Source organism: Mustela erminea, chromosome 21 (assembly GCF_009829155.1).
Source record: "Mustela erminea isolate mMusErm1 chromosome 21, mMusErm1.Pri, whole genome shotgun sequence".
NCBI classification, from domain to species: domain Eukaryota; kingdom Metazoa; phylum Chordata; class Mammalia; order Carnivora; family Mustelidae; genus Mustela; species Mustela erminea.
The window spans coordinates 2,561,102-2,574,351 of NC_045634.1; the positions used below are offsets into that span (position 1 = coordinate 2,561,102).

Here is a 13,250-nt window from a genome sequence, read left to right on the forward strand (position 1 = left end):
GAATTTTCTAAAACAGATAAAAAATATCAAGCTACAGATTCAAAGAACTCCTTGAGAGGCATTCATCCCACCCCAGAACCCAAGTGGGATAAGTACAAAAAAACCACATCTAGACATACCACAGGAAAACTGTTGAGAACTAAAGAAAAAAAAATACTAAGAGGAGCTAGGGGAAAAAACATCACTTTTCAAAAGTGACAAAGCAGTGATCGAAATTGGGGGGGCAACTTCATTTTTTAAAAAAAAGATTTTATTTATTTATTTGAGAGATAGAGAGCAAGCAAGAGCAGGGAGAGGGACAAAGGGAGAGGGAGAAGCAGACTCTCTGCTGAGCAGGGAGCCCCATGCAGGGTTTGATCTGAGGACCCTGAGATCATGACCTGAGCCCAAGGCAGATACTTAACCAACTGAGCCACCCAAGCATCCTCAGGGGACATTTTTAAAATGCTGAGGGGAAAAGAAGTTACTAAATTGAACTGCTATACCCAGCAAAAATATTAAGGATAGAAGGATGTTTTTAGGCAAACAGAAATGGAGAGAACATGTCACTACTTGACCCGCTCTTAATAGAGGAATTATTCAAACAGAAGGAAAAAATTCCAGGCAGGAGTACATAAATCCATATTGGAACAAGGTGTACCTTAAAGGGTAAAGATGTAGGTGAATATAATGGGTATTGATTGTATAGAAAAATAATTATAAAAACTTGTGTGGCTTAAAATATATGCACAATTAAAATCCATGAAAAAAATAAACACAAAAAAGAGGAAGGGGTAAGTGGAAGCATAGCGTTTTAAGGTTTTGGTATTCTTGGGGAAGTGGTAAAAGTAATCATTTATTTTAGAGTGTAATAAGTCAAACAGTCATGTTGTAATCTCTGACTTCTAAATGAATGTATAATTAATAAGCTAATAGAGGAAGTTAATGGCATAATGAAAATTTTTAATTCAAAAAAGGCAACAAAGAACAGAATAAGGAATATGAATAAGTGGGCAAAAAGAAATAAATAGTAAGATGGCATGTATATATCCAAATACAGCAGTAATTATACTAAATATAAATGGAATAAAACTTTTCCTGTTGAAACAAGGATAAAAGAGACTTCTTATTTTCGGGTTAGCTGAACTCTGTGTAAAATGTAATTAACAAATATAACTGAAAAGGCAGGGTTTCTTAGAGCAAAATGTGGAAGGGGTAAGTAGCTTTCAGCTGCCAATCCTCCAGAGCTGAATTCTGACTAAAATTTGAAGGAAGAAAAGCTGTCCTTTCAGTGCTAGGGATTGTTTCTTTTTCTTTTCTTTTTTTTTTTTAACATGCAAGATATGAGGGCTTTGATCTTTGTTGCAAACCATTTATTCTGAGAAGACCTCTTGAATGTGCCATTAAATTATGCAAATGTAAAGCAAAGACTCTCTATGGAAGTTGTTTGAAAAGCTAAACTGCTTTGTTGTTGCAAATTGTTTTATATTCGTGCTACTAGGAGCTTAAACTCCAGCTTGTTTTTTCACAGGAATGCCTATGGTTAGTTTTCTTCCAAACTATCAAAAAGCAAACACAACACATCTCTGTATTATTTTTCTTGTGAAGACTACATACTAGTCTCACACGAAGAACTCATTTACTATTAATACAACTTCATCTGTCCTCTCCGGGAAATAAAAACCTTATTTTATTTCTCTTATGAGAATCCCCACTCTCCCACTGCGTTTTTTTTTTTTTTTTTCTTCTGAATGTATTTCCATTACAAGTAGCTCCCATTTTACCTAAGACTGCATCTGTCTGATTCATCTAGTTTGGAAAATATCCTTTCTAACAGATTATTTTATATTCCCAAATTTCTCTCATCTAGGGCTGTGTCTTGGAAGTAAGTGATGAAGAGTGATGCAGTAAATCTCACCACACCACACTTCTGTTATCAGTGTTAAAACTAGAATAGAGTTGGCTGGACCACCATCTGAAGATACAAATTCCTATGTTATTACTGAATGATCTAGATGGTCTGTGGTGTAGAACAATAAGGCTAAGGATTAGAATGGAGAAAAGCTAAAGAGATAAACAAGGCAGGGCTGGTGTTGGGGGTAAAAATTCTGTCTTTTTCTTAGTGGCTGAAGAAATGTTCACTCACTAGGAACTTTTTTTTTTTTTTTTTTTTGAGTCTGTGCTGCTTGTACAAGACTAGATCATTAGAGATGCAGAGGCATTCCCAAAGAGCATATGTCTGGTAATATATTAAAAAATGTATAGAAGAGCAACATATCAAGTGCCAAAGGAACAGGGCAAGTGGTCAATACTACAAAAATTCAGAAAGAAAATACAAATCAAAGTTAAGGCAGTGAGTGAAGGGGTGGTCTTTAAAAGGTAAAACTGAGATAAAATGAGGTGGTGTTGGGGAGAACTGTCTACATAGGGGCAGGACACAAAACAGTTAAAGGTCCAGTAGCAGGAAAACACTTCCACTAAAAATTATTAAGCATTTAATATGTCTTTTCATTTGTCACTTATTACAGGGAAAAAAATATGAAGTATGACTCAATCTCTGCCTCAAGGAGTTTAAACTAGATGAGAGACAAGACAAAGAAACATATATGTCACCAGTAGAAGACAGGCCACAAGAAGGGCCAGTTCGTGGTTCAGCTATCAATTCGGAAAAAAGCAATTCTGCACAGGGCATGGGTAAAAAACAGGCGGCGGAACAAATGAGACTAAGGTTTCAAACTCAGATGTGTGCCACAAAAGAGCTCTGTGACCTTGTACAAGTCACAGGACACAAGTGACTTGGGTCTTTCTATAAAAATGGCTTGCTAAGGTCCAACAAGACTCTCTGTTGTGGGGAGGATGAAGTCATTGCGGTGAAAGGGCTTGATATGCGTGTCTGAGTTTCCACCCTTTCTGCCCTCCTCTTTTTCCTACAGTAGGGTAAGATGTGTGGGATGCTAGTGAGAGCAACAAGGGAATCCTAAAGGAAGGCAACTTCCTCCCGCCCTTTGTCCACTCCTCACTCCCCCAGCTCTCGACTTCGGTTCTGGGAGAGTCACTGTGGAAGTGGGGTGAGGGCACAGAAGTGGGGAGGGAGGATCTACTAACTGTAAACAGACATCATCAGGAGTTCAGATCGTTCAGATCGTCTGGCCACCTTATTTCCTTGCCGTACGGAAAGCCACCCCACCCACACCCTGTCCTCAGTTTCCCTAGCTGTGTAATGGGGATACACTCTCTCCCCTTCCCGCTATCTGCCTGACCTAACAGCGTGAGAAAGACGAGAAGGAACCCCCAGTTGCTGGCCTCCAGACCCATCAGGTCCTCCTCCCACTTTGGCTTTGGCCTTTTGTACCGGCCCCACGTGACCTGCCCGGCCGGCTCTTCCCTCCTGTCCCGCCCCGCCCTCCGGCCTTTCCCGGCTCTCGGCGCAGCTCTTCCCGCTCCTCGCCCGCCACCCTTCGCGCTTCCCCTTCTCCCTCCCCCTCGCCTCCCTCCCAGGCTGTTCCCGCTCCCTCCCCAGGCAGCCGTTCCCTCGCGACGCTTCCCCTCCCCCCGCGGCTGTTCCGCCGCCTCGCCTCCCCTCCCCCCGGCCGGAGCTCACTGTCTCCAAGATGGCGGCCGTGTCAGTTTGGGGCATCTCCGCGGTCCGGCCCGGGGCCCCGGGATCCCGGTTCTCTTCCCCCCCGGTAAGTAGCCGAGGAGCCACCGGCGAGCGTCCCTGGCCGTCGAGCCCGAGGCTGAGCCGCTCCGGGGCCCGCTTCGCCGCTTCGCGGGGTCGGCGGGCCGCTGCAGGCCCCGCCGCGGCCTGCGCCGCCTCCCGCTGCTCTGCGCCAGGCCTCGGGCTGGGGCGCCGAGGCCGCCCCCTCGCGCCCGGCCGGCGCCCGGCTCCCCCCACCCCGCGCCAGCGCGCCGCCCGCCGGCCCGGCTCTCGCGGGCCCTACGCCCCCGCCGCCCGTCCGCCCTCCCGCTCGCCTGGCCCAGCCCCGGGGAGTCGGCGGGTGGGCGGGCGGCGAGCGGCCCAGGCCGCGGAGCCTCGGGCTGGGCTGTGCCGGCGAAGCCCGCTCTCCCTCGGGGGCGCGCCCACCGCCCCGGCCCCACCTGCGCCCGGCTGCTCGCCGCCCCAAGCCGGCCGCGGCTCCCTCTGCCCGCGCTCCCGGGCGCTCGCTCTCCGGCTCCGGCCGGGTTCGCGGAGATCCGAGCGGGGCCGAGGCGGCAAGTGGGGGTGACAGGCTGGCGGGTGTTGTGGTGCGGAGGAGGCAGCACGTGTGGTGTTGTGTCTGTCGGGCTGTCAGCCCCTGTGCTGGGAGGGGAGGCGGCGGGCTGCCTGTCAACCTTCGGCCGGTTTGGCCGGGAGCTGGGGGACCTGTCAGGCTCCTGGGGCAGCCTGCGTGCCACAGACGCCTCCTTTGAACCGGCCTCTGTGGAGCTTAGGATTTGGAGGAGCTGGGAAGGGGAGATCCATTGCTCTTAACTCTTTCACGTGATTTCATTGTTAACTTAGTCCTCGGGTTCTGTTTCCATCTAATGGGAACGGCGGAGCTCCTCGCTGGCAAGCTGCGGGGCTGTGCGGTTTCAAGTTTTTAAAGTTTCTCGCTCTTTAAAAAGAGAGCGCGAAGATGTGTTTGGGGGTGGGGAATGGAGACCGGGGAAGGACTGTCGGAAGCAAGTTGCACTTTCTCTCCAGCCGCTGGTGTACTTTCAGAGAGTTACAGCTCACGTCTGCAGGCGCTTTACTTTCGGGAGACCTGGAGACGCGTGAAGACCCTGGCCGGAGAGACAAGGAGTAGCTGTCATTCGTTTACCTGCGAGCAGAATCAATTAGGACGTTCGCAGCCTCTTAAACTCAGATTGGAGCCTCTCGTTTAGTTTAGCCTTGATGTCTGCATAATGAACGTTCTTGGAGTAATAATACTATGATTTCTGTCCTCTCGAGACTCTCACCAAAATGAAGCATAGCTCTCTCAGGGGGGCTTCTTTTTAGTCAGCTAATTTAAAAATAAATCTTGGCTCAGGTTTGAGTGTTTACTTCAGTCTTTTTTTTCCCTATTAGAGTTAATAGGATTGTAGCTTTCCTGATATCTCTTAGTTTTCCTTTTGATCTTAATGTCAGTCTTAATAATTGCTGCGGGAGCCATTTTTCTGTCATTGTTTATGTTGTAATGTAAATGCCCTTCAGAATAAGAGCAGACGTTCTAAAAAAAACATACATTATATTTATTTTTTGGAAGCAAAGAAGTTAATTTGATTCAGAATTCATTATTTTGGTGATTTTCAAAAAGACCTGTTTCTGCCAAATTCTTTTGTTTGAAAGAATATTGACTTTGATCCTGGAGAGGAAATGTATTTATGTGCTTGTGTTTCACTCATTAATGTACATTTCAGGTCAGCAATCTTGAATCTGTGAACTCTCTTTAAATCTGCCAACAGGCAATATAGTACATTTGGTATGTAGTGTGTGCATTTTTGAACCCAGTGATTCTGGGCATTTCTCACTTCTAGTTTCTCTCTCTGTAGCTTGGTTATGAACGTTTTGACAGTTTCTCCCTTCAGTTTATTGAATATTAGTATTTTAGTTCAGTTTAGGACAAGCTGTCAGCATGTAATTCTTAAAATTTGAATGAATTTGGATTTTAAAATTCTGAAGGACTTTTCTTACTTGACTTTCAATATTATTTTTGTTTCCATTTGGAATGTTTACAGTAATATTGTACATACAGTATGAACTTGATCTGTGTAAATTGCATATTTTGTTTCTTATATAAACTAGTTAAAATTTTCTCAATGGTTTTTTTGCCTAATTGACTGTTTTTATGCAGTTTGAATGTCTGGAATTTTGAAAGATGAAAGATTCACTCTTACTTTCATTGCAGGATTTTTTCTACTAATCCAGATACTTGTTGAAGTGCTGAATAGGTTCTTGGGGAAAGATGTCGAGGAAGAGTTTCAGTTCATAGACTGGTGAGCAGAGATTGTGGAGTACAGTATAGTGAGCACCCTCCTGCTAAGTTGTAGCCTAAGGTCATTCATCATGTATCTCATCTTGTTTCCTCATTGTATCCTAATTATTCATCTTTTTTTTTTTTCCTTTTTTACCCCAATGGTTCACATACATAATTGTTTTTGGAATGTTGATAGAAACTTGTTAAAACAAGTAAACACTTGGTATTTGATTATTTTTAAAGACTAGGATGTCTCAGTTACAGCTTATTTATGAAATGGGACTTGATAGAAAACTGACCTTGTTTGTTTTTCAGGCATAAGATGCACATTTTTCTGCTGGGAAGGAGATGTTCTTGAGTTCTAACAACTTTATGAAGAGACCCATGTGTGGTGCTATTGAGAAGTTTATTGGGAAATTTAAAGACATTTCAAATAACAGGTTGTTTTGGTTTCTAAAGTGAAAGTGGGGAGGCTCTCTGTTTTGTGAAAGGAGAAAGGACTCAGGCCAGAAAACTTGTATGCTATGGTTAACTGGTTCCCAGCCTCCGAGAATGTTGTTTTCCATGGTGTAAAACTTACTCAGCATCAGGATAAGGGATAACGACTCTATGGATATACAGAATCCTTCACCATGGTAAAACTCGCTAACCCCCTGTATACGGAGTGGATTTTGGAGGCCATCAAAAAAGTGAAGAAGCAAAAACAGCGTCCTTCAGAAGAAAGGATATGCAATGCAGTGTCTTCATCCCATGGCTTGGATCGTAAAACTGTTTTAGAACAATTGGAGTTGAGTGTTAAAGATGGAACAATTTTAAAAGTCTCCAATAAAGGACTCAATTCCTATAAAGATCCTGATAATCCTGGGCGAATAGCAGTTCCTAAACCCCGAAACCATGGAAAATTGGATAATAAACAAAATGTAGATTGGAATAAACTGATCAAGCGGGCAGTTGAGGGCTTGGCAGAGTCCAGTGGCTCAACTTTGAAAAGCATTGAACGTTTTTTGAAAGGTCAGAAGGATGTGTCTGCATTATTCGGAGGCAGTGCTGCCTCTGGCTTTCACCAGCAGTTACGATTGGCTATTAAACGAGCCGTTGGCCACGGCAGACTCCTTAAAGATGGACCTCTTTATCGGCTCAACACTAAAGCAACCAGTGTGGATGGGAAAGAGAGTTGTGAGTCTCTTTCCTCTTTACCTCCAGTGTCACTCCTTCCACATGAAAAGGATAAGGTAAGGGTGGCAAATGTATCAGTGTTCATAGAGCTGATGATAATAGCATGCTACAAACTTACATTTCTAAGAAGTTATATAGGAGTTACTTTCAGGTTTTGGGTTTGGGGACTCATGGAATGATCACTTCTGATTTTTTATTGGTGAGTTGTTAGAATTCATAGCTACCAGTTGTCCTTATACTTAGAAATATTTGACGCCTGAGTGTATTGATGTACCTAAAAGAACAGATTTAGATAAGAATTTAACAGTTAGAACATATTTAGATAAGCATGCAACTTTGAGGCTGTTGTAAGTTCTTATAATGTCTTATACCTGGAAGTTGATGAGCAATTCTGAATGTTGGAGGCTTGGTTGAAATAAGCAGGTGACTCTAAGAAACTCTTTTCCTTTTTTTCTTTTTGTTGCACATTATCATTAGGCAGGAGTGAGACTGATTCTCCTGACCCATAGTAGTAGCTAAGGATTTTCCTCAGTTCCTTATTTCTGTTGTATTCTAACTTTCCGTCATGTAATCTTTGCATAGGATGAAGTCTTAAGTGTTATTGTTTATGGTAGGTGTAACTGCATGGGTCAGGAATAAAGTATCCTTTATTCCCAGAGTTCTGTGGAGTTGTGAGTTTTGATACACAGTGACATACCTTACTGTGTTCTGTATGTCATGCTGTTGTTTTGTGCAGTTGAAAGTACACTAAGAAACAGCAAAATTTGGCCCTTAAATAGATATTGGGGAATGAGAATTTTGTTAGTGGTTTTTTTACATTGACGTAGTGTCTTAGCTGTAAATTTATTTCAGGTGTTCTGAATGTAGTTCTGGGGAGAGTGGTAGTACTGATGCACACTAGTACACAGTATAGTCAAATAATCTGTGTCTTGCCTAAGACCAGGGAAGCTACTTGTAGGATGAGGAGATTGTGAAGTTAACATTGAATGTATTTAAAAATATTTGAGATTCAATCTAAATTTATTGCAGTTAATAGCCCACCTATAGATTTTTGTTTAAATAGCTATTGAAAATAAACAGTATTTTTCTTTGATGGAGTTTTTAGAGATCTGTTTTAGGGTGGTTTTCCCTGTGAACTTTGAAATAGAAACATTATCTTACTGTTATTACCCTTGAAATGATTCTGATAGAATGGTTCTTTTCATTTGAGCATTTATTAAAAGTGTGGTATTAAAAATTCAAGCTGGCCAAGTAACCAAAATGCTTTATTCTGTAGTTCAGTCCTATAGAACTCCTACTGTAAGAACTGTTTCTTGATCCCATTTGGCTGAAGTTAAAAGAAGTACAATGATTGATTCCTGAAATTGTTACCAAATGATCTATAGGTTAAACTACATGGAAACAGGAAATAATTTATAGTTTATAATGAATTTAGTGTTCTATCTGTGAGTATTATATATATTACAAAGTCTTGTTAGAACACCTGGGTGCTTGCTTTTATTATAGTTTCCCTTGCTTGAATTAGATATTTCAATTTATAAGAATATTAGTCCTACATAAAATGACAGTTTTGCCTATTTTTAAAAAGTAGCTAATACAGTACACTATAGAATGGATCTGAGTCCTATCACCCTAGGATTTTACTTTTGAAAGGGACCTTGAGAGCCATCTAACCAACAATTCTTGGCAGCTGATAGGAGACCTACATTTAAAAAAAGTTTAATCCAGTAGAGATTTGCTGGTTTACTTTGGTTAGAAATATCTTTTTGGTTACGTAACTGTAATATATAATGTTATTAACCAAAGTATCTAAATGTGGAGTATACATTTAGGAAAATTGAGTTTCATTGAATGGAGACTTCTATATATGTGTGCTGTCTGAATTGAAAACTAATTTTATAATTTCTGTGAAATTAGAGTTGGTGAGATCTCCTATATATTTTTTAAATAGTCTTATTTTCAGTAGTGATTTTCCTCAGTGCTTCCCCCAAGGATAGGAAAAACTCACATTCCAAATGATAATACAGTGAGGAATTATTCCTTCTCTGAACAGATTATATATTTACTCTTTACATTGTTTTTTTTAATCTACTTTCTTTCCTCTTTTTAAAATCGATTGGTTTGCTATTGTGAACCTAGGTATTCTGAAAAAAAAAAAAAAATAGAGTGTGTTCGACAGTGATGGAGAAAGAAGAGTGTAGGCGGGGAGTAGTTTAACTTTTAGGCTTTAATTAATTTAGCAAATAGGTATTGAGCACCTACTGGGGGCCAGACACTCTCCTTAGAACCCACATGGCATTATTTCAAGTTCCTCTTTATTTTCATCTATATCAATTTTAACTTTTATTTCTTTGGGATAGCAAACTTTGGAAGGAATTGTAGAACTGTATGTTAGATTATCAACAACTGAGTGGTTTTTGCTACTTCTGTTGGGATCAGCTATGTAGAAACAACTGTATTTTTAAAAGTTTGTGAACACACTTAAAGTTACTTGTGTTTTCACGTTGATAAATAGGAAAATCCATGGGATACTGTGATGTAAATGTTTTATCCATGTTGTAAGGGAAATTTCTGAGCTAGCTTTAGTGTTGTGGTACTTTATGATGAATTTGGATAACTTGATGTGTTTACTATGTGCCTGGCATTACTTTGAAGCTGTACATATATTAACTTTTTAAATTCGCATACAACTCAATGAAGTAGGTACCATTATCTTAACAGGTGAAGAAACTGAGGCATAAAAGAGATTTAGTAATTTCTCCAGGTCACAGGGATATTAGTGGCAAAGCTAGGATTTGAACTTGGGTAGTCTGGCTCCAGTCTTTATAACAGCTATACCTGCTGCCTCTTGGGAGTTGTTACATATAATTCCTGTCACTGCCGTCAAGTACACAATTGTGAATGTTCTTGTTGTTAACTTCATAGCACATTCTTTAATTACATTATTATGTTTTATGCAATTTTATATTTTTAATATTTTTATATTATATTATTATTGTATATTATAGCTATATTACATTCTCTAATTATATTATCTATCCTTATTTCCCCTTACCTCCACCCCTTCATGGTTTGTGTCTCTTTTTCTCTATCATAGACTGGATTTTAAAACTGGCTTTGAACCAGTGAAAAAGAATGTATCAGAAACCAGAGATTATGAAAACCCTAGTTTTGTATACCTGAAGTCCATAAAAAAATTGTTTTGTCTACATGGTACTTTGTTTTATTTTTTTTTTCTTGAGGATAATGTCTGTGCTTATTTTCATCTTATCTGTTACTGAAGTTTCTTGATTTTCAGCCTGGGGTTTGTTGCATGGCTATATTAGAGTGCTTTTCATTTGGGGGTTCAGAGTGTTGCTTTCCCTTGAATTATGGCATATAGGTGAGGGTGATAGTGTGAAACTGGCTTAAATAACATTTGGCCCCTTGCAAATTTCTTCCCTTTTGAAATACAGATTTTACTCTAGGATAATTTGTTCATTTGTTTGATTTATTCATACTCATTTGGGAAACATTTAAGATGCCTACCATAACAATGAATTTAAGATTTAGGTCTTGTTGAGGATTAAAGCCGAGAGAGGTGAAATTTTTTTGGGATTCTTTTTTAGTTTATAAACTGTAACTTTTAGTTTTTCACAGTCATTGTTGTTCAGAACAATTAAGTGTTGTCAATCCCGGAGAAATAATGAGCTGTTTCTTGTTTGAGGCTGTATTATTTGAGATTGTGATGATCTGTATCTTTCGACACGGTGTCTTGGAAGGAACCTTTTCAGGAATAATTTTCACCTTGATTTCAAACTTCTTTGGGTTCATTTTAACGCAGAAAAATGTTCTTGAATATATATAGCTTATGTTCCATATTACTAATCCAGAAACCTATACTCTTGTGATAATCAGCCACATCATTAAAGTGTTACTCTGTTGAGTAGTGTTGTGGAACAGAATTATAATTTGTCAAAGCATTACAGTTGGAAAGGGTAGAGAAAGTATTGTCAACTAATGTTATTGTTTAGTTTATTACCCAGCTAGGTACCCTGGAGGAGAAAGATCAAGTGATAAATTTATAGCCTTTTAAAATAAGTTCTATCTCAATACAGTAAACTTTTAGTAAAGTCCAAATTATTTTGTTACTGGAATTTGACATTTTAAATTCACAGAATAAGTGGAGCTTTGATGTAGAGATGAGAATTTGAATGGAAATATGTTTTCAGGTTACCGAGTTAAGAATAATAAAGTTTTGATTTTGCTATTTGGAAATGGCCTTTGTAGTAAAATTGATGCTACATCATTTTTTTTGGTGACTCTAAATGTTGTGGGCCTGAAGGAGAAGCTGGCTAGAAATAAAAATTTGTTACTAACAAGTTATTGAGGTGGATTAAATATAATTAGGAATTGACTTTGTCTCAGTAGACTTATTCTTATTTAAAAACTCCAGAATTTTAAAAATAACTCAGGCAGAGATATATTTGTAATGCAATACAGTCAACTATGCAGGCAATTTTTGGTCTTCTGTTTAGCTTATGAACTGTGTGTGTTTTGGTTCATTTTCAGCCCATGACACACGCTGAAAGAAAATTTGAGCTACTGAAGCAAACCTTTGGTTTGTCATTGCTAATCAAAGCTTCTATACCCAGCCAATGCACGCAACCTAGACACTTTTCTTGTACTTTTGACAGTAGCACTTACTTGGACTGACTACTAATAAATTGATGAAATAAAGGGAAGAAATTAATTAAGATGCCAGATACTATAAATTGCTTTGGGAATAGGGATCTAGAGGATGTAACCATCTTGACCTTTCTTTGCCCTTTATCAGTAGGCCAAGGGAACGTAAGCAGTTGCTTATAGAAACCTATTAATAGCTAACATTTGTTAAGGGCTAACAATTTGTGGAGTACTGTTCAGAGTGCTTTAACATGTTTTCTTATTGAAGTCTCAGAAAATTTTACATGGTTAAATTTTATAGGTGTAGTATATTTATGTAATAGCTATTTAATAACATTTAATAATACAGGTTTTCATTATGGTTTCTCATAAAACACCAAATAGAAAATGAATGTATGCAAAATGCATTATCTTATCCATGCTTTTATTTAGTTCATCCTGACACACAGGCCAGTACTTTTTTACATTACACTTATCTTTAATACTGTGAAAGCACATAGATAATAGGACTTTTTCTCTTCCTATGTGGAATATTGGAGAAAGTATATTTTCTACACTGACTTGGATTTTAGCTATATAAGAGAACTGAATCTGGTTGCCAGGTTGGTTAAAATAGAATTGTTTTTTTTAAATTTTTCGTGAACTGGCAAGTGTTAAAATTATAATAGCAAATATTTTTGGTGTTCTGATTTAAACATTTTCAAAGAAACAAATGAATTTTTTCGTGTAGTGATTAAGAGTCTCCTTTGGTAAAGTTGTTTACCAGTTGGCTACTCATGGGTGGAGTCAGTTCACAAAGGATCTGCTGCAGATGAATTAGACCTGTAGTGAGTTCACCCTTCTGCTTTTCCCAGCTGGAGCAGGATTAGGACTCATTGAGCTGCAGCTGGTTCCCAGGAAAATCTAGGCTGTTTTTTCTGGTGTTTTCCTTTGACAGGAAAGTCATAGTTCCCAACAGATGGCTTTCATCAGCACTGTACATAACTCTGTAAATTCAAGTCCAAAGAATTACTTTCAACTTCATTAGGGAACAGGTGAAGAAACAGTTTGTAGAATGGCACTCTTTGGTTAAGGGTTGAAATTAAGCATGGAGATTATAGTAGTGTAGCATTTAGATTTGCAGAATGCTATTGTAGGTCAAAATAGTTTTTAAGGCCAGCAATTAAAAAAAGAAAAAGACCTGCTAAGGAAAAGTAAATTTGGCTGTGGTGTTGAGTAAGGTATATTTTATAATTGGATTATATTATGTTTACAAAGTATAGATAAATTCTTTGAAAAAAGATTTGAATCTTACACATTTTATAGAATTTTGAATAAGTAGCAGTCTTGGTAACAGTGTTTCTAATCATATTTCACAAATAGAGAAATTGAGGTCCCAAGAGACTTGAGTATCACATAGTCAGCTAATCTGGGAGAAAGTGGTCAGACCCTTCTCATTTCTTTGCTTTTCATCATTAAGTGTAGTACTGCTTAAAAGTATTAGAGAGCAAT

The 13,250-nt window shown here is 39.2% G+C and overlaps 1 protein-coding gene across 3 annotated transcripts in view; it reads left to right on the top strand.

The window, feature by feature from the left end:
• Positions 1-3,572: 3,572 nt before the first annotated feature.
• The window catches only part of KAT6A (lysine acetyltransferase 6A), a 112,608-nt gene continuing 102,930 nt past the window's right edge, over positions 3,573-13,250 (top strand). For 2 of the 3 annotated variants that reach the window (XM_032329403.1, XM_032329405.1), the window contains exons 1-2: positions 3,573-3,665; positions 6,234-7,150. In XM_032329403.1, the coding sequence (XP_032185294.1) occupies positions 6,551-7,150 (600 nt within the window). In that variant the 5' untranslated portion in view covers positions 3,573-3,665; positions 6,234-6,550. Of the gene's footprint in view, positions 3,666-5,849; positions 5,938-6,233; positions 7,151-13,250 lie in introns of all 3 variants that reach the window. The other variant, XM_032329404.1, reaches the window with a different exon arrangement.